Source organism: Pezoporus flaviventris, unplaced genomic scaffold (genome assembly GCF_033815535.1).
Source record: "Pezoporus flaviventris isolate CSIRO_AGI_PZ_B2104156 unplaced genomic scaffold, CSIRO_AGI_Pfla_v1 ptg000143l, whole genome shotgun sequence".
Classification (NCBI taxonomy): Eukaryota; Metazoa; Chordata; class Aves; order Psittaciformes; family Psittacidae; genus Pezoporus; species Pezoporus flaviventris.
The window spans coordinates 1001831-1029363 of NW_026892691.1; the positions used below are offsets into that span (position 1 = coordinate 1001831).

The 27533-nt window shown below is 36.9% G+C and overlaps 1 protein-coding gene across 1 annotated transcript in view; it reads left to right on the forward strand.

The window, feature by feature from the left end:
- LUZP2 (leucine zipper protein 2) overlaps window positions 1–27533 on the forward strand; it is a 181916-nt gene extending 154383 nt beyond the window's left edge. The window contains exons 10-12 of the mRNA XM_061479194.1: window positions 15335–15421; window positions 26009–26086; window positions 26900–27533. Coding sequence (XP_061335178.1) covers window positions 15335–15421; window positions 26009–26086; window positions 26900–27004 — 270 coding nt within the window. The 3' untranslated portion in view covers window positions 27005–27533. The remainder of the gene's footprint in view (window positions 1–15334; window positions 15422–26008; window positions 26087–26899) is intronic.

A 27533-nucleotide genomic window follows, 5' to 3' on the forward strand; every position in this document is an offset into this window, starting at 1 on the left:
CACCAGAAATGCAGCAAAAAGGAGTTCTAAACGCATGACTTGGACCTTAATTCCTATCTTGCATGTTGTGAACAGTGAAACAAGTCCAGATTCTGCTCGTTCTTACATGGACATTCATTAGAAGAAAAAAAGTAGGTAACTCTTCCTCTTCATTTACAGTCTAGCTCAGCTAGGCAGAATTAGGCAGATTTATAACCACCAGTTATTATCTATTACTCTTAAGCGTACTTTGGTCTTTAGATACTAGATAAAAGAGCTGACCAGACAAAATATAGACAAGGGCAGTAAATTTCATTACAGAATAATTTAGCATCTGACATACTGTGTCATCACTGCTGAGTGCTTCTAGAAGTATTCTACTGCTCCGAAGAAAATGCTGCCTGCTGTCCAGCCCATTATTATTTATTATTTAAATTGGACTAATGTGAGTTCTTTCCAGACACATGGAATGATGTCATACTTTTAGGAGCCTATATGGAAATGTCTTGCTCTGTCAAGCCAATATATCCCAGCTGACTCCAGTGCACCCTGGCAAATTTCATACTGGCACATAATCCTGGGAACAGCTCAAAATGTTGAAGAGAAAGGACACAGATAAGCAGGTGACATAATACCCGAGTCAAAAGTGATTAGGAAAAAACATATTTAAATAAATAATGTGGAAACAAGTTAATGTATTAGTAAACAGTATGTCCTCTCTACCCTCTCCCTTGTAAATGCTGCCTGTTCTTTATTATGGAGGTTGCCACTATCTTGAAATTTGGGTTTAGACTACCTTTCATTATTCTAAATTGTTTTGTCACACTAATCATTAGGCATAAGATCAAGAATAATGGAAAACTTTGAAAGGCAGAGGTGTTAAAACTTAAGCTTTTCTAATTATAGTCCTGTTTTTTATTTAATCTTCTTTCATTTCAAATTTCATAGTGACAACTTCCTGATTTAACACTTCACCACACACTTAATGCAAATGGAGCCAGGAGTACTATGGGATTATGTGTATTTTGTAAAATGGCTTTAAAAGCACTTTGTACTTACAGGAATGCATTATCAGGTAATTTGTCAGAAAACACACTCTAGAACATAAGTGCTGTAAGCTACATATAGTGGCATTAATCTTGGCTGAATTTACGCACAAGTTCTGCTGTGCTGTCTAACACAACTGTGTAACTGTCAGTTTGGAAATATATGGTGGCATTCCAGCAGGAATGCATTTTTTGCCGTTCTGGTACCTTTCATCTATTTAGTAGCAGGGGGCTGAAGTGTGTAATACTTAGTACACCTGCATAAATGAAGAGAGCAGTAAGAGCTTTACAAGTTTTGTTTCTTCATAAATTTATGTTTCTGATACAGTAATAAAGTACAAATAATAACTGCAGCTGTCTTGTAATTGAGCTGACCTGAACATCCAGAGCAGTCCAGCATCAGCTGATAGAAAAAGCAGCAGAAACAGCTCACAAAAGAGAACTAGCAGCCTGGCTGATCTGAAGCAAACTCCCCCCAGCGACATGCCACTCAGTGTTTTCTGGTTGTCCTTGGTTTGTAGGCAGATTACACATCCTTTATTGGTTTTTGTTTGTTTTTTTTGTAAGAGTTTTCCAGTATAGAATAATAGACTCACAGACTGGTTTGGGTTGGAAGGGACCTTAAAGCTCATCCAGTTCCAACACCCTGCCATGGGCAGGGACACCTTCCACTAGACCAAGTTGCTCCAAGCCCTGTGCAGCCTGGCCCAGTAGTTAGTTACTTGAGTAGAAAAGTTCTTAACAGGAACATAGATGAATGCTGGTGATATCAGCAGGCCTGTGAGGGATATATTGGCAGTATCAGATGATAAACCATGCTTGTAAGTACAGCGTAACTGTGCTTACAGTGAGCATACTAACTCACCAGGAGTTAGTAACTCCCTTTTAGATAGGAAAGCTTTCTTGTATTTTAATTAAACAGTGCAATAAAAATACTTGATGCATTTCTAAAATGCCCATGGTTTGATAGAAGCACACATGTATCGAGGAGACCTGGGAGTTATAATGCAAAAAACTACAGTACATCTTTTCCTTCTATTTCCCCCTGCCTGTATTTGCCTGCCCAGGTATTGCCAACATTGTTGTTAGTGATTTTACTGCCTTTAAATAATTCAGATAAAATACAGCTGCAAGGTATGCCTACAACCTCACCCATCCACATCTCCAAACATATCTGGAGTACTTAAAACGTTTTTGCTTAGTATTTCTAGTTTCTTTGTTTACGGTGATGTGACTTTAAGTGCATGAAGTATGAGCTCATTTACTTATTTGAACTTTTTATTTACCACCTTTCCTGTATTGCAGCTCCTGATATGAAGTCCAGAAGTATTTATCGTATTTCTTTCCTGTGTATTATTGAAAATATAGGATTTCTACTTCAATTTCTTGTCACAAATTCTGTGATAAAGGAATGTCTGTAATTGAAATACCAACCACTAGGTAAAACTGAAATTAGCCTGGTTTTGAATAGAGTGATTATTCTGTATTTTTTAACTGCAAGGTCATATTTTTGGTTCAAAAGGAAGATTTTTCTTTTATTTTTCTTTTTTTTTACTTCATCATGTTATCCAGATGTATCACCTATCAAGTACAATTAGAATGAAAATACCAGTGGTTATATATATGTTTATACAGACATAAGTTTTTTACTATCTGCATGTATCTATAGAATCACGTATTATTAAAATTAGACTTACTGTTTTCTGTTTTCTGATCAAATAGTCTGCTTTTCAAAAAACACTGTTGCTCTGTGCTTGTATACAGCAGTTTCTTTGCATGTACAGTAAACAGTGATTCTTGCGCAGCATGAATAAAATCTGCCCACAAGAAACTTTTAATGAGTTTTTGGTCATAGCTTATCTGGGAGAAAAGTTAATAAGAGGGAAATTTGTTTGGTAATTATTACTAATACTCATGTAGTGAAGCTGATTTAATAGATGAATGTTAGAGCTGCCTCCTCTCTGGGTAGGAATTGCATTAGGTGCTCATTGAATCCAACACAAAAGCGTTTGCAAATGGGATTATGGTTGCTTATGCAGGCAATTACTCAAATTTATTCAGTTACCTGAAGAACATCTACATTCATATTTAGAACATAGTCTAGTCATAACAAAAAGAGTGATAAATATAAAGAGATTAAAAGATTTTATTTCAACTGACCCATCTCCAAATCTAAACTTTGCTTTAATCTTGGTTGATTGTGAAAAGCTTGTGCTACATGATGAAGGGATGGGTTATTCAAGGAATTAAAAAGCCCATATAGAAGTGTGGAAGGAAGTGACTGTCGTGGTTTAAGCCCAGCCGTAAATCAGAACCATGCAGTCTCTGTCTCACTCCCCCCCTTCCCCCCTCCTCCCAGAGGGATGGGGAGGAGAATCGAAAGAATGTAACTCCCACGGGTTGAGATAAGAACAGTCCAGTAACTAAGGTATAACACAAAACCACTACTGCTGCCACCAATGATAACAATGATAAAGGAAATAACAAGGGAAGAGAATGCAACTGCTCACCACCTGCTGAAAGATACCCAGCCCGACCCGAGCAGCAATCTAGCCCTTCTGGGTAACTGCCCTCGGTTTACATAGTGGGCATGAGGTGCTGTGGTATGGAATACCTCTTTGGCTAGTTTGGGTCAGGTGTCCTGTCTCTGCTTCCTCCCGGCTTCCCCTCCTCCCTGTCAGAGCATGAGGCTCACGAAGTCCTTGGTCAGAATAAACATTACTGAGCAACAACTGAAAACATCGGTGTTATCAGTGCTGTTCTCAGGCTGAAAGTCAAAACCACAGCGCTGCACCAGCTACTAAGAAGGAGAAAAATGACTGCTACTGCTGAACCCAGGACAGTGACATAATCTGGATAATTTAACACTAGGAGAGAAATCTTTTAGATTTAACAATTCCTTTGAATTCAAACGACTGAGAATTGTGCATAATTCAGAAGTAAGCTTACATGAAGGCCTGGGTTTATTATTTGGAAACTGTTTTGTGTATGAAATTATCAGTGTGAGGCTATAGAACACCTCACCACTGAAGAAATATTAATTGAATAAGGGGTAAATCCTTTGTGATTGTAAGGCAGGATACTTGCACTAGCTGACAACTCGACATAAATTGTCACTGGCTGTGCTAGCTGTACAGAGAAAAGAGCTGTTCTCTCCTTGTGCTTTGTGCTGGAAGTTGTGTCTTTGCTTCTGCCCTCAATGTTTCTAAGGGAGGGCCAATAACCAAAGGGATCCTGTTCCCTGTTCTTATAAGGGTAGGAATATCAAGGTCAAGGGTAGTCCTTCCTTGCATTTAGGAGTTTTATTCTGTCAAGTGTTGATAAAATATTAATGGAGGAATACTGAAGCAGATGTGTCTATATTGTATGCTTTTCCAGTTTGATTCTTTTAACTGGTGCCCCTCTATTTTTTTTGCCTTAGGCAAAATGGCACCAGTATGAACAGCTAAGGAAACCTTTTGGATTAAATCAGTTTTTCACAAAAGAGGATTTGGGTGTATTGCACCACATCCATATACATCTATAAATGCTCCCTCTACTGAAAATATAAACAAAATCCACCACACCTATTCTTAAACTTTGAGACTGCTACTTTTCACTTGCAAGTTTTCCTATGGAGGAACTGGACTATTCTGGTTTTAGAAGTCCAAGACTTGAACGTGTGTTCATTATTTACTGAGCAAACCTGTTAAAAATGTATTACATTTTTTAAGATTTCTACTTTTTTTTTTCCTTCTGAGAACACAGTTTTCAATATTGCTTTTCCATGTATTCCATAGCCCTTTGACCGTAGTGGATGCCTTGTCTGATTTACACTAAAACCAGAAATAGGCTGACAGCATTTTAAAGCATCCTATATGCAATTGGAACTACAGGTGTGTCTTTTCATGGAAGTTTTAACATTTTATTCCTTTATTTTAAAAACTCACTGGGATTTCTGATGTTTCAGATTAACTAAATTGGTTGAGTTTTATACTGTGGGTTTAGATAATTTTTTGATTTTAGATTCATTCTGAAAAATGCATTAGAACTGCAGAGTCCTTGAACATATGAATTTCTTGATAGCATACCTTGCAGAAACACAGTCCAGCTTCCCAGCTGATTCATATTGATATTGCTCTGTTTCAATTATGTGTTATTTCTTTATTAATGTCGAGGATCCAAGTCAGAACAACTCATGCTGCTTTTACAACCCTTAGTTGTGCGAGCTCAAGGTCTCTCTGGGAACGATGTAATGGAAAAACTATTACATTTCTGAGACTGCCCAGCTGAAAGCGTGGGTACAGAAAAAAGAAACTTCTGTCTGTAGTTAAGAGGACTTTATAGCTGCTGTTTTGTCCCTTTGAAGGTGTGAAAGGAGGTATCTATTAGTATGTCACACTCATCAAATTTTGCAGTTTGTCTGATTTTTGGCAATTCAGTATGTATTGCTACAGCACCGAGTGAATACCAAAGGTACAGGATGATATAGTCACCATACATTGCAAATTAATTATTTACATGTTGGCATCCTCTGCTGTGCAACAAATTAAGAGATGCCAGAGTACTTGCAGTTCATTATTTGAGAACTTGAGCTCAATTGTGCAAATGTTAACCTCAAGGGAACCAACCTCTGCCTTCTCCATTTCAATGGTGAAGGTAATGTCATAATTTGGACTGTCCTGAAGTTTAGTATAGCTGCAGTTCCAAATTATGAGACAATTGGAAAAAATACATGTGGCTTGGTGATTCTGTGGTTCATATTCCTTCAGGTTTCTCCCACAGAGTGTCACAGCACTGCCCTAGAGACCTGCAAAGAAAGAAAGAAAAGTTCAATGCAAGGCAAGTGGGAGAAAAAAGTGGAAAAACATCTCCAACACATGATTTTAAGATTAGCCTAGCCTCCATAGGGTTGCATAAAATTGTTTCAGTGTCAATTTAGAGCCCAAAATAGCAGAAGCACATCAATTAGCTTTGTTTGAAGTAATCTTCAAAACAAAGTTACTGACTTGCATAGAAATTCTGTCGTAAGGTTACATAAGTGCCAAAAGCAATTTAACTGGGTCAAGGTGATCCTTCATCCTCAAACAATAACATTATGCCTAAATATTTACAGCATATTCAGTGTTCTGTATTACACAAGCTGATCAAAGAGCTGCAAACACAGCAAGCAAGCCTAAATCTCTATTAGGAAGTCATTAAGAAACCCAGCTTATTTCCCTATGCATCATTTAGGTATTGAAGTGTATATATTATTTATTGAGGAAGTTTTGGTGATTGGTTGTGGGGCTTTTTTGATTTTTTTCTTAAAGTGCTAGAAGCTCTAGAGAAATGTAGAATACTGATCTGGTAGGTATCTTAGCATGTATTACAAATGGAAGTCTGGACCCCACCTGCTATGCTGTATTGTACTTGTACAAATGATGTACAGCCTGTGCTCTGCAGCTGGATAGTTTAAATTTTTTAACTTTTTAATATAGTGTATTTCTCAAGCTTTGATATTCCTGTGCAGAATGTAAACTGCACTTTACCTGACACCCTGATTTCTGTCTGTTCCCATCTTTATATTTTAAATGCACATGAAGGCTCAGGAAGCCTAAAATGTATTCCCTCATTTCACATATTTAGGGCCTAAAAAAATGCTTATTATTTGTTTGGAGATGGAATTATTTCTGTATTTTACCACAGTATTCTTAAATTTGATGAACTGCTATTTCACTTATTGTCCCTGTGTGGGGAAGGCCATGTAAAATGCAGCATGGGCATCTGAATGAAACAAAGTTCTATTCCTATTACTTCCACTAATTAAGTGGTCCTGCAGTTTGCCATGCAGTACTTTGGTTTTCTCACCTGTGAAATAAGGGGCACTTTCTACTCCAAAACACAGTAGGAGAGCTATTTTGAGCATGCTGCTTGTTATCAGGTTTACACCTGTGGACTCATCCAAATAAGTTTCAGTTTATGATGTGACAAGCAAGAATTCAAAAGAGGGAGATGAGATAGAGACATCCTTGCATGGGTAACTCTATTAGTGACATGCAGATGCATTTTATTATTTTTTAATATTGCACTGGTTGCCTTGTTCCTTATATGTTTTCTGACATCCTTAATTTCTGGGTTGGGGTGAGCTGGTGATTTGGGATTCTGGGATAGGGGTGGGGTGGTTTTGCTTCATTTTTTAATGAACAGCACTATCTAGGTGATAAATTTTCAGGTACCCAAAGGCTGTGATTTGTACAGGTGAGTCAAACAGTGCTCTGTATCTGTCTTTGTAATCCTTCAGGTACTCTGACTGCTAAATTGCGTATCAGTTGGGGTTGATCTTGGCAGATGATGTCAAGTATGTCAAAAGTATAATATCCAAAGCAGACAGAACATTCTGGTGGTACTGAAAGGAGCTGCAGGGGATTCGCAGACTCAAAGTACATACTCAGAGCTGTTGTAGTCAAGGTGTTATGGAGGAAAAATATTTTAAAATAAAATAAGCTAGAATATTTTAAAATCTGTTGTTTATACTTAGGATGATCTCCTGGAAATAAAGTTCATGTAATACCATGACAAATGGCCATAGAAGACCCTGAAAATCATGCTGGAGTTTACTCTTTCTTAGATTTCAAAAATGTACTCAGAAGTAAGATTTGAAGGACACTTTTCATAGTGGGAGGCAGCAAAACATTGTAGAGCTAATCCTGCCTTTCAAAAAAGTATTAGGAAAATACTGATCTCTAAGTGCTTAGTATCAGGTCTGCAGCATAGATAATGTTCCACAAAACTGCTCTTTGAATAATTATGGGATATGAAAAGTAGATACAGCTTTTACGATGTCCAAACCCAGTCATTTCTCAGGTTGCCCCCAATACTTTTGCTTGACTTAAAGGAACAACAAATTACAACTTGATAATTGAAATACAAATGATTAATGATGCAGATTCCAGAAGTCTATTTCTACGTCATTTAAGGGCACAATAATTCAAGAAAGGCTTGATGTCCTAAGTGGCAAATCCAGTTATATTTCTAGGCCAACCACGCAGAGCTTTCAGTAAGAAATGTAATTCTTGGCCATTTTAGAAGTTACTCTACTTTTCCTTTTATCTAGGTAATACAGGTTTAGGTGTATTTGGTGTAATAAAGTGCCTTGAAGGCAGTTTAGCAGTGATATTTTTATGCTTTTAAACATATCCAATAGCATATGCACTCCTATGTGATATAAACAAAGGTTTTAGGATCCACTTCCCCTGGGATATTTACACAAAAGCTGTCTGTGGACCTTAACAGCACACTATCAGACGAATTATAAAAATGTCTGCTGCATAACCTTATGGTAACCCTGTGACCTAACTGTAGTGCCATGAGGTCTGAACTCAGGACTGAAACCCTGTAGTACTACACAAACTTTCTTTAAAATCTGTGTCAGAGTAGGAAATTAATCTAAGGGAAATCTCAGACTGGAAAGGGCATAGAAAAGAGCTGCATTTGGGAATTAAAAAAACTAGACGTAAGAGATGTCTTACAGGAATCACACCCATTTTTGTAAGGCACTGAACCTGCTCAGCTTCCACTGAAACTGCAATGGTGATGCCTTGGAGTTTGCAGTACCAGACCTCTAACATGTTATCAACAGCTTTCCCACAACACTTAGCTGTCCTCAAAATCCATGATATATATGCAGCTCACACTTCACTACATCATTAGAGGCAGCACTACCCTTCAGAAGATGTTTGTATCATTAGCCCAGTTGACTTCAAAGAAAGCAAACTGTATAGCAATAGAACATTTCTGTCACCTGCGAGAGTCAGGATTAACAAAAGCTCCACCTATGGACAGAGCAGAGGAGACCTAATAGGACTTGGATTGTATGAGGTGTAATTCAGTTTTTCTTCTTTAAGGCACAAACTTTGCTATACTGGTATATATCCTAAAATAGGAGATGTTTTTCAGAAGGTATTTTCCTCCTTTTTTACATATCAGCCAAATGATTAGAGTGAGACAGAAGCTGTAGACAGCTGTAGGAACACCTACCCAGTTACGAGCAAAATCCCAAGAGATAATCATTATAAAGGAAATATTTTACCAACTCCACTGGCATTATTTTATGCAATGCTGTGTCACTTGCTGATGATTGTACTGAAAGCTTGTATTGTTTTTTTTCCTGACAAGATTTAATTTCTGTTTCCATGGGCTCATTTTACAAATCCTTACATATATACAAAATTTAACCTGGTTGACATACTTTGCTGAGTTTGCTGTACGAATAACAAGATTGGATATTTTTAGCAAAGAAATACCTGTTTTGACAGAACATAAGACAAATGCCCTTTAAATTCACTTTGCATATATGTTCTCTACTAAAATAGAGTGGGTAAACAATAGGCTAAATTAGTAGAGGTAATAAATGAGAAATTATGTAGACTTGTGATGCTTAATATCTTGCATTTTTCATTGGATTAACACAAAATTACTGGGCACAGGTGCATTTGTAATTGGGACTCATTTGGAAAATGTTAGTGTTTAGTGACCCTCAAAGTTGAATAGCTGGGTTTTGTGGTGGTGTTAGGATGCAGCGCCATTTGAGTAATGTCGGAATGCCATCTGTCTTCACATTTCAGTAGCTCTTCTTTCATTGCCAAAGTGTTTCATATGTATTTAGCTGCAGGTCTCAGTTCTGTTATCTGCAGAAAATTGCAAATGTCCTTTCTATTGAGAATCTTTCTTGTTACTGCACAAGTTCTCATAACCCAAAAGTGTCTGGCAGTAGAAGAATTACCTTGTACATAAAACATGCTTGAATATCCTCTATAGTAAACTAGTTTTACATTTCAGACTTAACACAGGTTAGTTCTTTTACCACTGGATTCAAGCTACACTTTAAATGAATTTGGTTTTTGTTTGATTTGGTTTTAAATCCTAAGGAGGCACACAGAAAAAAAGTGCAAGCTAGAAAATCTGGCAACCACATTGATCCTACAGAGCAAATCTAGCTTGTCAGAATGTACCTAAACTTAAAATTTTGCTGGGCTATTATTAGGTCTTTTATAGGTCTAATGGAAGTGATTAAAGATTTCCATGGCAGTAAGAGCCTTAAAGAAATGCTGTCTGATAAGTTCTAGATTTCAGACTGTTCTTTGGACAGTTGTGATTTTTCTCCACTCTGTTGATGTGAAAGAAAGTAAAGTTAATCTACGTGTAAGCTGTTTAAGCCAGCAGTGTTTTGGGGGAAGCTGGTGTATGGGGATATTCACAGCTTTAGAGATAGTAACAGACGTAAACTGGAATGCAACTTTCTATTAATGGTAAAAATACTTTATTGCTTTGACTTTCTTTTTTTTTTTTTTTTCATGCAAGAGATTCCAGTAATAGAAGGGTGAAGCATAAAACAAGAGGACAATTAATTGCTGCAGTGAACCAGTAAAGCCTAAAAAAAGTTGTGGGCGATCAAATAGCTTTTAATGCTTTGGTCTTGTATTATTACACATCTATGCAAACTCAAAAAGTATTGGTGTCAATCCTATTTTTTCATCCACTGCAAAGAGGTGAATAAAATTGTCTCAGCTCTGTTTCTATTTAGAGTACTTGATAGGCTGGGCATTTTAAACATTTACTTTGGAAAATATTGCATAGGCTACTCAAGACGTACAACTTTAGAACAAAAAAAAAAGAATTCACCATGAATAGTTTGATTATTTTTTCTGTTTTTTCCTGTAAGCCATCATAAGCCATCTACAAATTGTTTGGTTTTTTTTTATTGCTATTATTATTATCATTAGGAAATAGTCTAAGACATAAGAGCCATTCAACTCCTGGTAAAAATAAATAATAATGGCAAAAACCCCACTAGGAAATTGCTTCCTTACTGTCCTTTGTGCAAATGAATATCTTACTGTGTTAACCACAGAGTATTTGAAAATATAAAATGGGTACTGCCAAAAAAACCCAAACCCAATACAAAAGAGCAGTGTATGCTCTAGAGAACTTGCAGTGACCTTCAGATCTAAACATTGACAAGTGTAATAGCAGTTGGTTCAAAATCAACCATATCTTCTGGAAGAAAACAGGAAAATACAGAAAAGAACAAAGCCACCATTTTCTCTAACTCTTAGGTAATTGTCACCTTGTGGAACTTATAAAATGCTCAGATAGGTTTTTTTTCTTAAATACTGTAAATATACCTTTAAATATAACATGGTTTCTTAAACTTTATCCTGTCAACTAGGAAGAATAAGGACCAGGACATAAGCATGACCTGATTAATAAATTAATTTTGTAATTTGACTGCTGGTATTTAATCTTCATCTTGTGCCATCTCTTTCTTCTCTCACAGCTGTGCACACACATGCAATTATATATAAATTACTACATTATTCATATCAAGTTTATATATCATGCTATATTTTAGGTATTATGCATGATTATGTATGCACACATGTGGGGTAGCTGTTTGCCAAGCATTACTTAGAACTACTTAGATTCTATTATGGTGGTCATTATTGATTAAAATATAGTTCTGACTGTAAATGTTTAGCCTCACTAGGTTCCAAACTTCTGTGATGTATGGGCTTCTCCTTAGTGTTTAATTTTCCTGAGCAGCATTACCTAACAGGTGACTCCAATAATTTCAGTTTTTAATTGTCTCATATGCTTTATACAAACGTATGCACGTCTGCTATGTGACTAGCAGATTGTGATGTTTTGTCCTGAGCTTACTGTAGATTATTTCTTATGGGTTTCACAAGGTCAGTATGAGGAAAAGTATTCCTAAGTTTTGTTTTCAGTTAATATAGGTACTTTTAGCTCTCTCTGTTGTATAATCTTACCAGAATTTTGTGTTGTTTACTTTGCTTCATCTTCTCAAAGCATGAGACTTAGATATCCTTTATCTTGTAGTTAAATAGAAATAAATACATCATATTGGCTCTGTGTTGAAAACTGAGGCACAATGAATTGTCACACAGCTGCTCTCACTGATCCTGAGAAAATGGATTGTGTACATGAGGGGGCTTCACCCCTCAATTTCATGGAAATATAAATGAGAAACTGCAGTTTTACAAGGAAGTGAGGCAATTGAAATAGTTGAGTTAGGGTTCTACTAGAAAACATGTATTTATATTGTCAGAAATATGCAACACTTTCAAAATAAGCTGTGCTAGGAAAAAAAAAACAGAATTTAAAGCACAGTGATAAACAAATGTGGCTCCTTTTTGTTTGTGCATAGCTAGGTATTTTGGGAATTGTTTAAAATTGGCATCTATTCCCTATTTAGATTCCTAGAATAGCTCTCCAGCTACTTCTGGAGAAGGGCACTGCTCTCCTGCAAGACCTGTCTCCTTTACCAACCCCTTGTGGCTGCCTTGGAGGCATTTGGGTATCAACTTAAATATTGTATGCCTAAATAGTTAATGGAGTTCCACTCCCTACTGTAAATTCAAATATATTCTGTATACTACCAGAGGAAGATGAGCTATTGCTATTTTCATCTTCTGTTTCTGTGCTGCTTTCTTACACATTGTGAGTCTGCTACTTTTCGTGATGGATTCCCCTGGAGTGGATGCTTTGCTCTGAGTTCTAACAGCATGTCTCATCCTCCACCTCTCTGGAGTTCAGGGAGCACTGCACTGGCTCTTATATAGAAAGGATGTTCAATCAGAGACAAGTTCCACTGGTTTGAGGTGTTTAGTAACTGTTTTGTTTTTTTTCCCTGAGGAGGTGGACTTTAACAGAAGAATTACCTAGTAGGGAATACTTCAAACAGCACTTGAAAACTTCAAGATATCTTCCCCAGATCTTGACAAATGAGGCTTCTTTTTTTTTTTTTATTTTAGAGTAGTTTTTTGAAGAGAGGAAGGACCCCAGAACACTTAACAAAGAAAAAAAAATAAACAATAATGTACATGTTATGTCCAGCATGATATCCTGCTGGGAGGCAGCTGCATATGTGAGGTAAAATTCTGCACTCATAGTAATACGATGAAAAGGGTGATTTGGGAAATCAACATCTAAATATGTCATCTGTCATCCCAAGTGATTTATTTGAAAGAACAAGTCCATTGCCTCTGATGGATGTTCAGCCATTCGAGGTCATAGTGAATGTTCAACTCAGAGGAATTACAGCCAACACAAATGCCTGTGAAATGTGAAGAAAAGAAAATACAGTCTTTTGGTACCCAAGTTAAAGATGTCCTGACAATTTTCACTTCTAATGGGAGTGAGATGCAGAACTTCTGATTGTTGTGCTTAGTGTTAGCATAACATATACCACCAGTAAGCAGCTATTTTCCACCTGAAGTGTATATAGTGCAAATAAAAGATAAACCAAGGGTAATTCTGTTTGCTTTAGAAAAAATCATGTAGAAGTTAAATGATCTGGTACACTGCAGAATTTGTAGTCTTTTGAGAAGAACTGCCCTATAAAAGTGTAACTCTGTAGATGGGCATTAAATCAAAATAAATATAAATTAAAATTAAAGATATAAATTAAACATTGAATAGAAATAGAGATAAAAACTGAGCAATGTCTCTCACACTTATTACTGAATACTATTGACTGTGCAATAGAGAAAAACTAGTTACCTGTGCTGTAAACACAGATAAATACATGTGTATTTGTGGCTGCCCCATCCCTGGCAGTGTTCAAGGCCAGGTTGGACAGGGTTTGGAGCAACCTGGTCTAGTGGAAGGCATCCCTGTTTGTGGCAGGGTGTTGGGACTGGACAAGTTTTAAGGTCCCTTCCAGTCCAAACAAGTCCATGATTCTTTATACATATAAAATGTCCATCACTGTCATGGAAATACATAGGGAGTTCTCATTTATTTCTGCATGTGAGTTGAACTTGCAAGATTCAAGTCTGGTTATAAAGAAATGTGATAACAATTATTTCCTTTATACTATATGTAGATGGTAATACTTATTTGTCTGTGATGTCTGTTTAAAATATCTGAAATTTGTAGGGCTAGGAGGACAAGTCAAAATTCTATAATACAATCCGAAACACTGCTGTGAACTTCTGTAGTTGCAAATGATACTGCTCAAAAAAGAGGGGGGGAGAAGGAAAATGACTAATTGTGAGACATTACATGGCAATTGGCCTTTGTCCATGTGTGATATACCGACATCCTGGTTTCCAGGAGCAGTCAGACAGAACCGACTCTGGAAAGGAGGTATTTCTGGCTCTTGAACTATGCACCTTGACCAGAAAAACTCTGACAGCTTCATCCACCTGCTACATACAAACCTGCTCTAGTTGTTCACAGTAAGTGCTACAAAGCCTTGAGCAATTTTGGATTTCCTAGATGTGGCAATAAGACATTTCCATCCCAAAGGAACAAGACGACCTAAGGAACACAAAATAAGTGCAGTGATGGAACCCGTATTTGTGTTGGCGGGTCATCTGGCAAGCAGTTCTGTCAACAACGCTCTGGCATCTCACATGAACAAATGCTGACTAGAAAGTAAAAGTTGTGCAGTCATGCCAAATTTTTGCTACATGGGAAGAAGAAAAATCCAATAAGACTGTTTCTAATACAGGAAAGAACTGAACTCCATATCAAAGTAAAAAAAGACACATTGAGATCATCAAAAAAACACGTGCAGATCATGACCAGCTTTGACTAACAATATGATAAATAACTGGTGATAATGGTTGTGCAACAGCTGAAGGAGTGTGATGTTCATCAATTTGAAACCAGACAGGTAATGCAGCAGACCTGTTGCTGCTCCCTGGCTTGGCAGGATTCTGAGCAGTGCAGCTGTGGCAAGTAGTTTTTAAAAGGCTGTTAGAGTCTCTGGTCCTACTGGGTAAGGTAATCATATGAAAACTGAAACACCTCAAAAAAATTGGGTTTTCGTTTGGGAGAGAAAAAAGAGGAAGATTACTAGGATACAGTATTACACTTGAATCATTTTCAGGATGAAAGATGGTGAGAATTGGAATTTTTTCTGTTTTCTACTTTGCTAGAGATAGGAAATGCTGTGAACACTTGAAAAGGTGACACTGGGGAAGTGCTTTCTTGAAGGCAGCCTCACCTAAATACGCCAAGCTTCCCTTTGTTGTGTAGAAATGAGTGCAGCATGCTGAGAAGTCAGGCATATATGCTGTGTTTATAATTTGCTAATCTTGAGCAATCTTGAGCAGGAATCAGATTCTGAAACAGGAAGCATTATGCACAGGCATTTATTCCATTCATAAAATTTGCTGAAAATGCAGTGTATAAAGTATTTAACAATTTACAATACCTGATTTCTTAGTTTTTTATCATTATCCTGACTTTTCAAATGTGACTTTCTTGCAATGTAATTTATATGACCTTTCTTTTCTCTTTTTGTTTCGCATGTCCAGCAAAATGCCTCAGCAGAGAAAGAGAATTTTCATGTGGCATTGAGAAAGGAGGAAAATCAGAGCTTTCAGGACTGCGATTCTCAAGATGTAAGCTTCTCTCACCTAAAAATCAGAGTCTAATCTAAATTGTATGAAAACGTTAATGCCTTAGACGATTAGCAATGTAACTTACTTTTCCTACTCAAGCCGATTTCATAAACCAGTCATATTCTGCACTAAAGTGCTGAGGAGCAAATGCTCTTTGCTGTCAGTCTGTGCAGGTATACTCTCTGGGTTTCGTTTCAAGACTGCTTAATGGAACTTGTAGAGCTATCACAGGAAGGGCAGCAGTGGAAAAGATGTGATTTGATGTTCAACCATTTCAAGAATTGGCCTGTTCCTGAAGAGTTGTCACATTACATTGAGATCCAGAACCTTGTTTACATATTCTTTCCACTGATAATCAGGCACAGCTGTCACAGATGCATCATTTGATAAAACCTTCAGGGAGATGTAAGAGGTGACAGTGTAATAACTGACAATATGTAATCTTGTCCACTGCCAGTCTAGGAAAGCTGCAACTGTGCTTTTCTTATGACACATCTGACAGAAAGCTGAATCTGCTGCTTTTACTAAGGCAAACTGTAATTGAAACAGCATGGTGGTAGATGTCAAGAGAAATCCCAAATGCATGTATTATGCCTGAAATTGTAACTACACAGATAGAACATGAAAAAAAAAAAAAAAAGAAAGAATGAGACACGCAAAATTTGTTGAGTGTATTGTCTGCTCAGTAGTCCAAAAAGTATAGTGCGACCTTGACTAATCTGCAGGTGAAGTATAGAATACAGCAGGAACTACTAAACACATTGCCTACCTCCAAATATAACAAACTTCTCTGGAGGTAGCTGGGCAGCTTGCTAGTAGCAATCATAGCAATGTGAGGAAAAGTTTGGAGTGCAAATCTTAGATAATTCAGTATCCAACAAAATATAAAAATTTGTATATATTGTCCATTTATTACAAATATGTCAGAAGTTTATTCAATTATAAGTGATCGCCCCTCTGCCACAGCCTCTAGAGGGAGGCAGAGACAAGGAGAAATTGAGTATCCAGGAGAAGAGTGTACATACTGTTGCACCTTTCTCAATGTCTAAAGAGGGGATGAGGGAAACTTCATTTTTTATTAATAAAAATGGAAGGAGGAGAAGAAAGAATAAGATGTAAAATTCTGAATTTGGAGTGAACTCCATTTAGATTATGACTAGAGGTTGGTTGCCATCTGGGAAATTTACGGAAGTTTAATTTAGGTAGAGGCTGAATTGATTTTGTTTGAGTATTAGTGGAAGGAGGTTCAAGCTGCTATTTTTTACAGAAGTGGATACATTAAAGCGGAGAGAAAAAAGGAAAGTTGTTAATGCATTTCACAAATCAAGAGTGTTTAATTTCTGTGTCAAATAATGCAATGAAGGATACTTAAAAGATGCACTTTTCCATAAAATCAAGGATTTAGGAATTTTGATTAGGGAATAGTGGTGGCTTTTTGTGATTCTAGCAACTAGTATTTTTAGCCAGTTAATCAGTATGGAATGCTTCTTGGTATGAAAAATTTGTCAGAGAAAGCAGAAAATTACTCCAACTAGAGTTAAAAGTCATGAGGAGTCAAACTGTTTTTCAGAATTCAAGTTAAATTAGAATCTAAGCCTGTTCTCTGACTTTGTCTAAGTGACACTATAATTCAAAGAAAAGGATGTTAGGCTAAATTTGAATAATAGGATTAAGTTTTATATCATTTTATCTCTCAATTATCATATTTTAAAACAATTCTATATTCTAGGGGACTTGAATTTTCTTTAAGTTTTAAATCTTTTAAGGTTTGTTAAGTCCATATTTAACAAAACCTCCTGTATGGAGGAAAAAATAGTAAAATTAGAGAAAGCTTACCAAAGGGGTATTCAAATTCACTGTGCCTTACTAGATAATGCTCCTCATTGGAAAATTAAGAAGGCAATAGTACCATCAGTCTTATCTTGCTTTTAAACAAATTTCATTTTCCAACTGAAAAAAATGGGTATTGTGTAGCATTTATAGTTCTATTCTGTTCACATTTGTTAAGAAATCAATCTAGGATTCACACTAATGCCCAAAGATTTCACTGCTCTGCTTGCAGTATCTGTTGGAGGAATGGCTTTGAGAGCTAAGTCACAAAAAAAATTAAGACAATCACACCTTCAAGCAAGGAAGCCATAAATAGTGTGGTATTTATCCCAGTCAGAAACAGAATCTCCAGTGTAATACACACACACACACACGTATGTATATATAAATTGTTCAGTTCACTATTTTTTACAGTTGATTGATGTGGTCCAAAGAGAATTCCAGGAGTTAATTCTTAGTGCAGAGAGCTTCAAAGCAATATTTAGCCAGGAACTGTTTTGGAGAGCAGCAAGCTGCACGGTGTAGCAGCATGGCCTCTGGCACACAGGACAACCTACAACAGCCCTGTCCTACAAGTGAAAGAGTAGATCTATGAATATAGCTTAGGTAATACACAACATATATCATAATTTTAGAGAAATGCTTATTTTCAAATTGTGGCTGTACTCCAAGGGCTGGATTTTATTGCCAGAGGGGTATTAAATAATTATTTTCTCTAGAGAATTTTCTCAGTTTCTGTGCTACCATCCCCACGCTGACCTGTGAAGTTTTATAAGAAATCCATCCATGTTCACAAGATTCCACACTTGAACCTTTGACAACAGTTCATCTGGAGTCTGTCATGGGAGAATAAAACATCCCAGTTTGTCAGAATCCCCTGATTTTGCTTTAAATACCTCACAAACTTCAATAATGGAAATGGGAAGGTTCTCTTCCAGGGATTGATTTAAGAGAGGCAGTAAAACTTTTTAAGAGAACTAAAGCATCAAAATATGTTTTCCATGACTGTTTCAACTATTTTACATGTCTATGGACCTACCTTGACTACTTTTTGGCCTATGGGTTGCTCACAGTGATGAGTAAAGTAATTTTCCTGGTCGTTAAGTTGAAGCTTTTTATTTTTTCTCTTATACACACTGGCCATTGGAACATGGGCTGCGTGGGCCATAAAAATAGTGCAGATGGTGACACTGGGCTGTCAACCTCCTTCCACCTTTTATTTATTTATTTTTTTTTTATATCTTAACAGATATATATTCTTTAGAGACAAGGAATAATTCAAATTATTTAGAGAAATGACTAAAAATGCTTCTTTCTTGAAAAGTCTTGATGACTTTAGAGATACCACCTTAAATCCTGAAATAACCAAAAGTGATTTATTTTCCTGAAGGAACATAGTACTTCTGTAATACAAGGCTGTGAACACTCTTGCTTTTAGAAAATTCCAGACTTGGGGATGCAGTAGGGATTTTTGTCATATTTTTGTTATTACTTGATTGTGTGTGTTTGTTCTTATCTGAAGTTTTTACAGCTGCTAAACTCTCAATGAAGGAGGTATAGGCCAGATGGCTGAGAACATATGACAGTCTCTCATGTGCCATTTCTTTAAGAAAAATAAGTGAAGGTTGAGGCCAAGATAAAAAACCATGAATATGCTTAATTCAGTGGTGCTTAGAAATGTAGTATTTAGCAACACTTTCTCAGAACTTTGCAAAGATCCTCTGATTGTGTCTCTGATTAACGAAATGTGATTTATATTTTGGAAGAATTAGTGTAGTAAAGACTGACTAGAGAAGAACGCTCAGTGTGTCACTTCTGAAGGCAAAAAGAAAGGGAAAAGGTAGCTAGTTGCTGGTCTCAGCTGATATTTTTTCAGTCTATATGGTTAGGTATCTGTGATCTCTCTCTTTCTCAAACCCTAATGCTACTACAATTTTTTCTTTGTGATTTTATGCATGTTCATAATAATTAATGTAATTTACATTGGAATGCATGCAAATGAAGATTTGTTCACAAATGGGATACAGGCAAGCCAAATTATATTAGTAGGTTTTTAAATTAAATACTGATGATACCTTACCTGTCATGAAATTTGACATGGGGCCTCTATTTAGATTATTATTATTCTGCTAGAGGAACCTTGTCAAATATTACTTTTTTTTCTTAGTCTTGTCTGAAGATGTTTTCCCTTTGACCAGCTGAGAGTCTCTGTGCAGAACCAGAATTCTGCAGAGCTCTTTTCCTGGTATCATTTCCCTTTTCCCTCTTTCCAGAAGCTTTGGGAACTGTTGGGGTTTTTTTGCCTTTTACAGGAGACTGTGGTGGCCCTTCTTCATATCAGTTAATTTTTGTATGTAACACGTAATTTAAATCCACCTATTCAGTAGTGCTAAAACATCAAACAATTTATAAAGTGATTATTTATTCTCAGTTCTCATCTTAGATTTCTTGCTCTTTGTACTTGTAGGCTCTTCTCTGTTAAATAAAAGTGCTTATGCTTTTATTTACTGCCTTAATTTCCTGCAGTAAACAAATACTGCATGCTCATTAATCATTCAGACAAAGGATGCTGAGTATTGGAGCAAAACTTGGAACATGTTCTAAGCACCCACATTTTTTTGCTTCATTTTTCTCCAGAAAATCGCAGAGCTTTGATCACATTGTGTTCTCCCATTGTTTTCCCAAGGGAGTAAGGAGAGAAAAAAAAGTCATCGTTATAACAGAATTTCAACCTAATAAAATTCTTCAAGTGAATTCAGTAATTCTATTCCCTAAATGAGGAATAGAAGGTCGTAAGAGTTACATCATCTTAGTCTGATGTCCTGGGTTCAGCAGTAGCAGTCGTTTTTCTCCTTCTTGGTGGCTGGTGCAGTGCTGTGTTTTGACTTTCAGCTCGGGAACAGAGCTGATAACACTGATGTTTAGGTTTGGCCAAGGACTTTGTGAGCCTTGTGCTCTGCCGGGGAGGAGGGGAAGCCGGGAGGGGGTGGAAACAGGACCCCTGACCCAAGCTAGCCAAAGAGGTATTCCATACCACAGCACGTCATGCCCAGGATGTAACTGGGAGTTACCCTTAAGGGCTGGGAGACTGCAGGGTTGGAGGAGGTATGGGTCGGTGCTTGGTCAGGCTGGGGTGGGGGGCACGAGTTATCGGTTGGGTGGTGGTGAGGTGTTGCAGTTTGCAGATCAAATCGCATAATTTACTACCCAAGAGACAGGCTGAATTTTAACTGGCTTTTTGATAATTCCTTTTAAACGAAGATGCACAGTTGGCTGATGCACCTTTGTAATTTATACATCCAGCTGTGAACTGCTCCAGCTTTGCTGTATAATTCAGTAGGTGAAATGTATACCCTAACTTGTGATACTTTGCTTCCTTTACTGATCAAGCAGTGGTTTTTATAACCAGAACTTCACACAGATACTTCCTTAATCAAACAGTTCACATAACTAAAGTAGGACAAGATTTCAAGATATGGTCCACCTCAATTGTCCTATCTTGTTAAATTTCTCACTGTTGCTAACATTTTCTCGTCTTGCATATACAAAATGTATTCCTTAAAACAAAATGCACTTGTTGCATGAAAATCTTGGTTTACAAACACAATAGATCATTAATGTGTGTCTTAAAGTTTATGTACAGCAAGTAATAAGCATTCAACACTAAATTTCATCTGTTTCTCGTCTATGTAGAAGAAAATCAGAATAAGACTTCTGTTGTGCTTAGGCATAAAAATTGTAAATGTTGGCCAAGCTAAATTCTGGGATCTGTCACTAACGGTTAGGGTACAACACATTAAATTATTATAAATTTTCTTAAAATAAGGAAATATTAGGGAAAAGCAGAAGAGATAAGCTTCAGAGAAATCCGTCTTTCTGTCTTTTTTCACTGCTCTGAGTCATAAAACTACTTCAAGGACTACTCATTTACTTAACTGTGTACATGGATTAAGTACTGACTGTGATTATAAGCATGAAAGGTTTGCTTTCTGAACATAGAAAAAAGGGGATTGCTTGTGTAGGCACATGCTATTGAAGCTAAGAGGAAACATACTTTATTGACAAGTCTTTAGGAACAGAAGAAAATATGTATAGCAAAATTCCTCTTCATCTGATGAACCTATGAATGTGACTGTTGCAGTTCAAGTTTTGATAAATGGTGAGTTTAGCTGGGTGAGGAAGACAATGAAATGGTGCAAATGCTCCTTCCACCCTGGGGAGGGAAGCATTGTTTGTGGCCAGTGAATACAGAAAATACTAATTGAATTGCCATCTCTGGAGACATTCAGGGCCAGGCTGGATGTGGTTCTGGCAACCTGATCTAGTTGAAGACGTCCCTGCTCATTGCAGGGGGTTGGACTAGATGAGCTTTGAAGGTCCCTTCCAACCCAAAGCATTCTATGGTTCTGTCATCTCTGAAATACCAGGGATTGTGCTTCTGAATGAGACTAGGAGTTAGTCTGAAAGCCCTGCACCTTTTGAAACCGACAACCTCAGGCTCTTTAAAGGAAGGCAGAAGAAAGCACGGAACAGTTAAGGATAAACTGCCTGTTTTGTTGCAAATGCCAGTGGCAGGAAATAGACTTCTGTAATGAAGTTAAAATTTGAAAATACTATTAGGCTTTTTGCTGTTGGTTTTGTAATGCAAAATAGTACACTTTTTTTCTTTTATAATCTTGTATGAAAAGTTGATTATAAGACAGCTTTTCACCATACTAACAATAATCTGCAGTTTTAAAAATGCTGCAAGATTTTAGTCATCTAGTGCTTTTCTACTAGATTAAAGCATGTGTGTTAAATTATCTTCTCCTTAAGAGCTTCCCAGCTGCTTAGTCTTGCCAACCTCTACCATGTCCTCTGTCTTTTGATCTGCATTCTTTATCCACCTGTCACTTCAGGCACAAACAGAAAAATAGCCAATTTTATTTAGTTGTATTACTATGTTGACCCTACATCTGCATCCTGCCCGCATGGATCCTTGGAAAGACATTAGCTAAGGGACAAGGATCAGTCATTGTGCCTTCATTTCCCATAGGTATTAGATACTTTTTTTTTTTCTTATTTTGTTTTTGGTATCTAGTTTAAGAACCTGGATGAAGGGGGACAGGCAAAAAAAAATTCATATTTACTCCAAACTTTAAATCATTACACTGAGTTTGAGATATGAGACTGCTCTGCCTGAAGAGTTACCTGGGTCTTGCTCAGTCTTTAGATGGTGACAATGCAGTAGTGCCCATTCCCTGCCCTCCCATGAAGCCAGCACAGATTTAAAACTTAACCTGTGACCAAGAGGGATTATGCTCAGACAAAACTCTTTTCATCTTCTGTGTGACATTCCCACTCTTCACCATGTGGCTTTCTACACAACAGCAGGAGAAACAGTCCATGTAAAATGTGTTACACTTGGTATGAAAACTAGAGCATTCTTGAAGTATTGCTGACAGGATTTTAAATTGCAACCTGTTTTGTTATGATGCTACTAGAGGATTCAGTGGGGTTGCATTAAAGTAACAAGACTGACTTGAGACCTTTTTTTCAGGGACTTACTGCCTTTTTTATTATTATCTGTTGAACACTGTTTCTGCTTGGATGCGTCTAGTTTTTGTTCTAGTCTTTAGAAGTGCCTAATAAAGCATTTTATTGGCTTTACTAGTAATAGTCTTTCAAAAAAATTGTTCATTCTTTGGGAGAAAAGTGATTTATTTTCTCTGAGAGAAATGCCCAGGTGTCTGTATTTCTATACAAGGGTATGTTGAGGGGGTAGTTTTGTACTGTGCTTCCTCCTCCTTGGTGGTACAAGGAGGCTGACAAGGGTTGAGGGTGTGTTCTACTGTATTCCATAGCATTAGAGGGTTTGTGAATGAGCTGGAAGCATGTTCTGCGTAGCAGCTTTCTCTGTTGGCATCTTCCCATTCCTCTCCCCTTCCTCACCCTCCTGTTCCCCAAACAGCACAGCAGGAATGCCTGCACCTGGAGGCCAAACACACAGGTAGGAGTCCACCCTCATATCCCTGATATGCTGAAGTCTCAGTTCAAAGCTGGGCAAAATCTCAGTATCTCTTCCACTAGGCACTTCTAAAAATCTCATCTTCATAAAACACACCCAAAAATTTGGGGGTTGGAACTAGATAATCTTACGGTCTTTCCAACCCAGGCCATTCCATAAAACAGAAAAGCCACGCATTTCAACAACATTTCAACCCTTTTATTTTCAAAAAGCAATTATCTTCCTTTCTGCTGGTTTCCACCATTTCAAGCTATCATTCTGTATTTTTGTTATTAGTGTACCTCTCACAGGACTGAACCTGACTCGGAGAGGGCAGGCAAAACAAGTTTAATATATGGAGGATTTTGTCTGTCATTCATGGCTGTGAAAGGTATTCTACTGCATTAGTACTGTACCTCCCCATTGGTCTGTGTTCTTTAGCTGAGGGAAAAGGGGGGTGGTGGTGTTTGAACATTTATGTGTTTATATATAGAGACCTGCACCTATATATACACACTTTTGTGTGTATATAGAATCATAGAATAGTTAGGGTTGGAAAGGACCTTAAGATCATCTAGTTCCAACCCCCCTGCCATGGGCAGGGACACCTCACACTAACAACGTCACCCAAGGCTCTGACCAGCCCAGCCTTGAACACTGCCAGGGATGGAGCATTCACAACTTCCTTGGGCGACTTTTAAAAAAAAAACAAAACAAAACTTCTTTTGCATATGTCTTAAATAGTTAACATATGTTTTTATTAATATCAGTATTTTTGGATTCCTATTTTCTCTGTATTGTCTTGGTGACAATCAGGTTACCTGATCTATTTTTTTTAGTATGTGCCACTAGATTTTGGATTTTTAAATGACCTTATATTGCAGTGGCATTATTTCTGTCCTCTTCATTATACAAACTGAAAAGCTCTTCTTTTGTTGACCTGTAACATTTTTTGTCCTCAAGCTGCTCACCTGGAAGTTTTTCAAACCCTCAAATTTTTCTCAACATAACTAAGTGGAAAACATTTTCTTTAATCTAGCTGATTGGCAAACATTTTAAATACAAGTACTGCCAGGACCACCCTTTCAAGCTTTTGAAGTATGAAAATTTTATTGTAAATGTCTACTCTTAATATAAACCCCCTGTTGTTACTTGATTTTTCTTTCATAAAACTTGTAGATCATCTTTATCAATACATTATCAATAGATTATCTTTTTTATCAATGCTACCCATATTAGTCCCCATAATGTAATATTAATCAAACTTTCATTAGCAATTATGTATCATGGGAGAATTTTGGGAGTCCTCACCATCAATCACTTCAATTGCACCATCTCAGAGGCTCACTTCAGTAGCTTAAACATTACTAAACCCTGCCTGAAGTGCTGTAAAATCCTTGGCAGTACCAGTGTCTCTCTAGAAGCTTTCAGGAAGGACGCAGCTGCCTTCTCTCAAAGTAGTTTTCTGAATAACAGGCTTCATTTTGGTATTCACACCTGTTTATAGATCAACTTTGTTACAGGCGAGGGACTGTCAGAATTTCTCAAGTGCAAAAACTTAATGAATTTTCTTCCCCCTTGTCAATCTCTTTACTTTTTAATTAACTCCAACCTAATGTCAATTCTACTCAAATGATATTTATGAATTTTCTTGCTATTCAATTTGCATGTGAGGATGTTTATAATGTTTTCTGCTGAGTGAAGTATTTTTAGCAGTGTGATTTGAGCTGTTATAGGATGAATTCAAATTTACTTTCTGGGTTTGTTTCTTTTTGGTTTTGTGTTTTTGTTGGTTTGGTTTTGGTTTTTCAAGAAAATCTGTCAAAAAAAAGTCTCAAAACATACGAGTTAGAGATTTTTTTCTCTCTTTGTCCTTTGGACCCCTAGATACAAATAATTTATTCTATCCCAAACCAATGTTATCAACCATAATTTAAAAAAAAATAAGTAAATCAGAAATGCCAACAAACATTTTAGTGGATATTATTGGAAGCTTCTTGTTGAAGATATGTTTGCATTCATATTCCTATGAGCAAAGCTCATGTCCATATACTAATGATTTTTTTTCAGCTTTTTTCATTAATATGTTGGATTATGTCTGATGTGTAAAAACTGTTCTGCCTAGGCTATAATTAGATTCACAAATCTTCAAGGGCTCATGCTAAATAGGAAACATCTCAGAGGAAGAGTTATGTTTAAAATAAACAAAATTACTATTATTTTGAGAAGAGTCTTGATGACTTAAAACTTTAAAAAGCCCCTCATTTATTTTCACCTTGAGAGTCATCTAACTTCCCCATTTAGGGAATTATTATATCTAAGAGATCCAGCCTTTTAGACAAGAGAATTGTAATGGAGAAGTCCTAACTGTAATGCTGGTTTTCAGCTGTTTGTTACCATTTCCTCACCCGTAACAGACAATTATAATTACTTATCTGTTCCATGGGACCACTGTAAGGATAAACTTTGTGATGAGATTTAAACATGAGGAAAAAAAAGTGATATAAGTGTTGTTAACTTGTAGCCACATTAGACTATTATCAGACACATTAGAGATGATGGGAGTATGGGATTCACTTAGCTATGAAAACTTTGTTTTACTTCACTTCATCAGCTACGCTAACATGGGGTAGTTGGGTCTTTTTGGTGGTTTTGGGGTCTTTTTTTGTGGGTTTTTGTTTTCGGGTTGTTTGGGGTTTTTTTTTTAGGAAAACCATGGATATTTTAGGAAAAAAATACAAAGTAGTTAACTCTGACATTTGTACTGACAGATTGGCAAGACATGTTTGGGGAATCGCAGTAATTCAACATCCCGTTTGAAGACAGCAGAATCAGTGACAAGCTTTCAGGTATTCTGTTTCTGAGTAATTCTAGAGGTTTTATTAAAAGGTAAAGCATGCAGTTACTTGAAGTATATTTATACATTCTACGCTACTGGTTTTGAGACAGAACTACTTTCTCAATTCAGGCTTTGACTGTATGGGATTGCAGTTCCTCAGTTCAAGATGGGTTCTGGTTGGTAACAATTACAAAACTATTTAATACTTGAAGAACTGAACTATCCTACTGGTCAAATGGCTTAATTTGATAATGTGATGTCCATAGCCCTGGGAACAGAAAAGGGAGAGGTTTCTAAAATAAATATGTATCTGTAATTATGTGAAACTGTATGCAGCCATGTTACCATTGGAGGAAGTTGTTCACAAGTTGTACATCTGAGTTCTTCGATTTGACAGACCAAGAGAAGAAGATAAAATTCAAGGCCAGGTTGGACAGGGCTTTGAGCAACCTGGTCTAGCGGAGCATGCCCCGGCCCAAAGCAGGAGGGATGGAACTAGCTGATCTTTAAGATCCCTTCCAACCTGGACCAGTCCGTGATTCTATGAAATCACAGTGATTATACAGCAGCATCAGACTTGTGTGGTTTTGCACTGTCAAAGATTATTAAATACACTTCCATTTGTAGAGACCAGAATCCTTTTCTAGATGCAGTTGACGAATATCACATTCAGCCACAGTATTTTAAGGCTGGTACATCAGTTGAACAGAAACGCAGCTCTATGCACTATTGTCATGGATTTTTAACACACTTCTTTCTTTGCTTACATATGTGCATAGTGTGTGTGCAGTATTTACACTGATGCTGTTTTCACCTTCAGCAGAAGTCGCACAGCCCTCCATGGACTAAACCCGAAGATAAAAACTCACCTGAAAGGAATGAGAAAAAAATCGAGGAGCCTATCCGTACAAAAGGAAAAAAACTCTAAGCACTACTAATTTCCATTTGAAATGCCCATGACTTGCTTCCATCTTCATATTGTTTTTAGTCCAGAGGCATGAAATATATCAGGCTTCTAAAGCATGCATTTTTCACTGTTTTATGAATGTTTGTAAATTAGTCTAGAATAGACCAATTAGTACCTTCCAGCAATAATCCAAAATGGATGTTTGAAGAAATGCTTTGTAATACAGTCTGGTTTTCAAACTCTTGTTCTACTTGATCAGTAATTGCACACTATAAATTAGTTTCTTTGTTAACTGTCATTCTCAAGTATTTTCACAATCTGTTCTGTTTCATGTATTTTTATTGCAGGTTAGGTTTTAAATCAAGTTCAGAATTAAGTTACTATGGGGAAAAATATATCTGTGTAAATGTAGTCTAAGTACAGTGTAACTCATAAGAGAACTGTAAAAACAGAATAGTGGAGGTCCATGTATACTTACCTTTCAGTAATACCATTTCAAATCTGAGTACTTAAACAATAAAAGACATTTGATTGGTGTTTTTTTATTTAA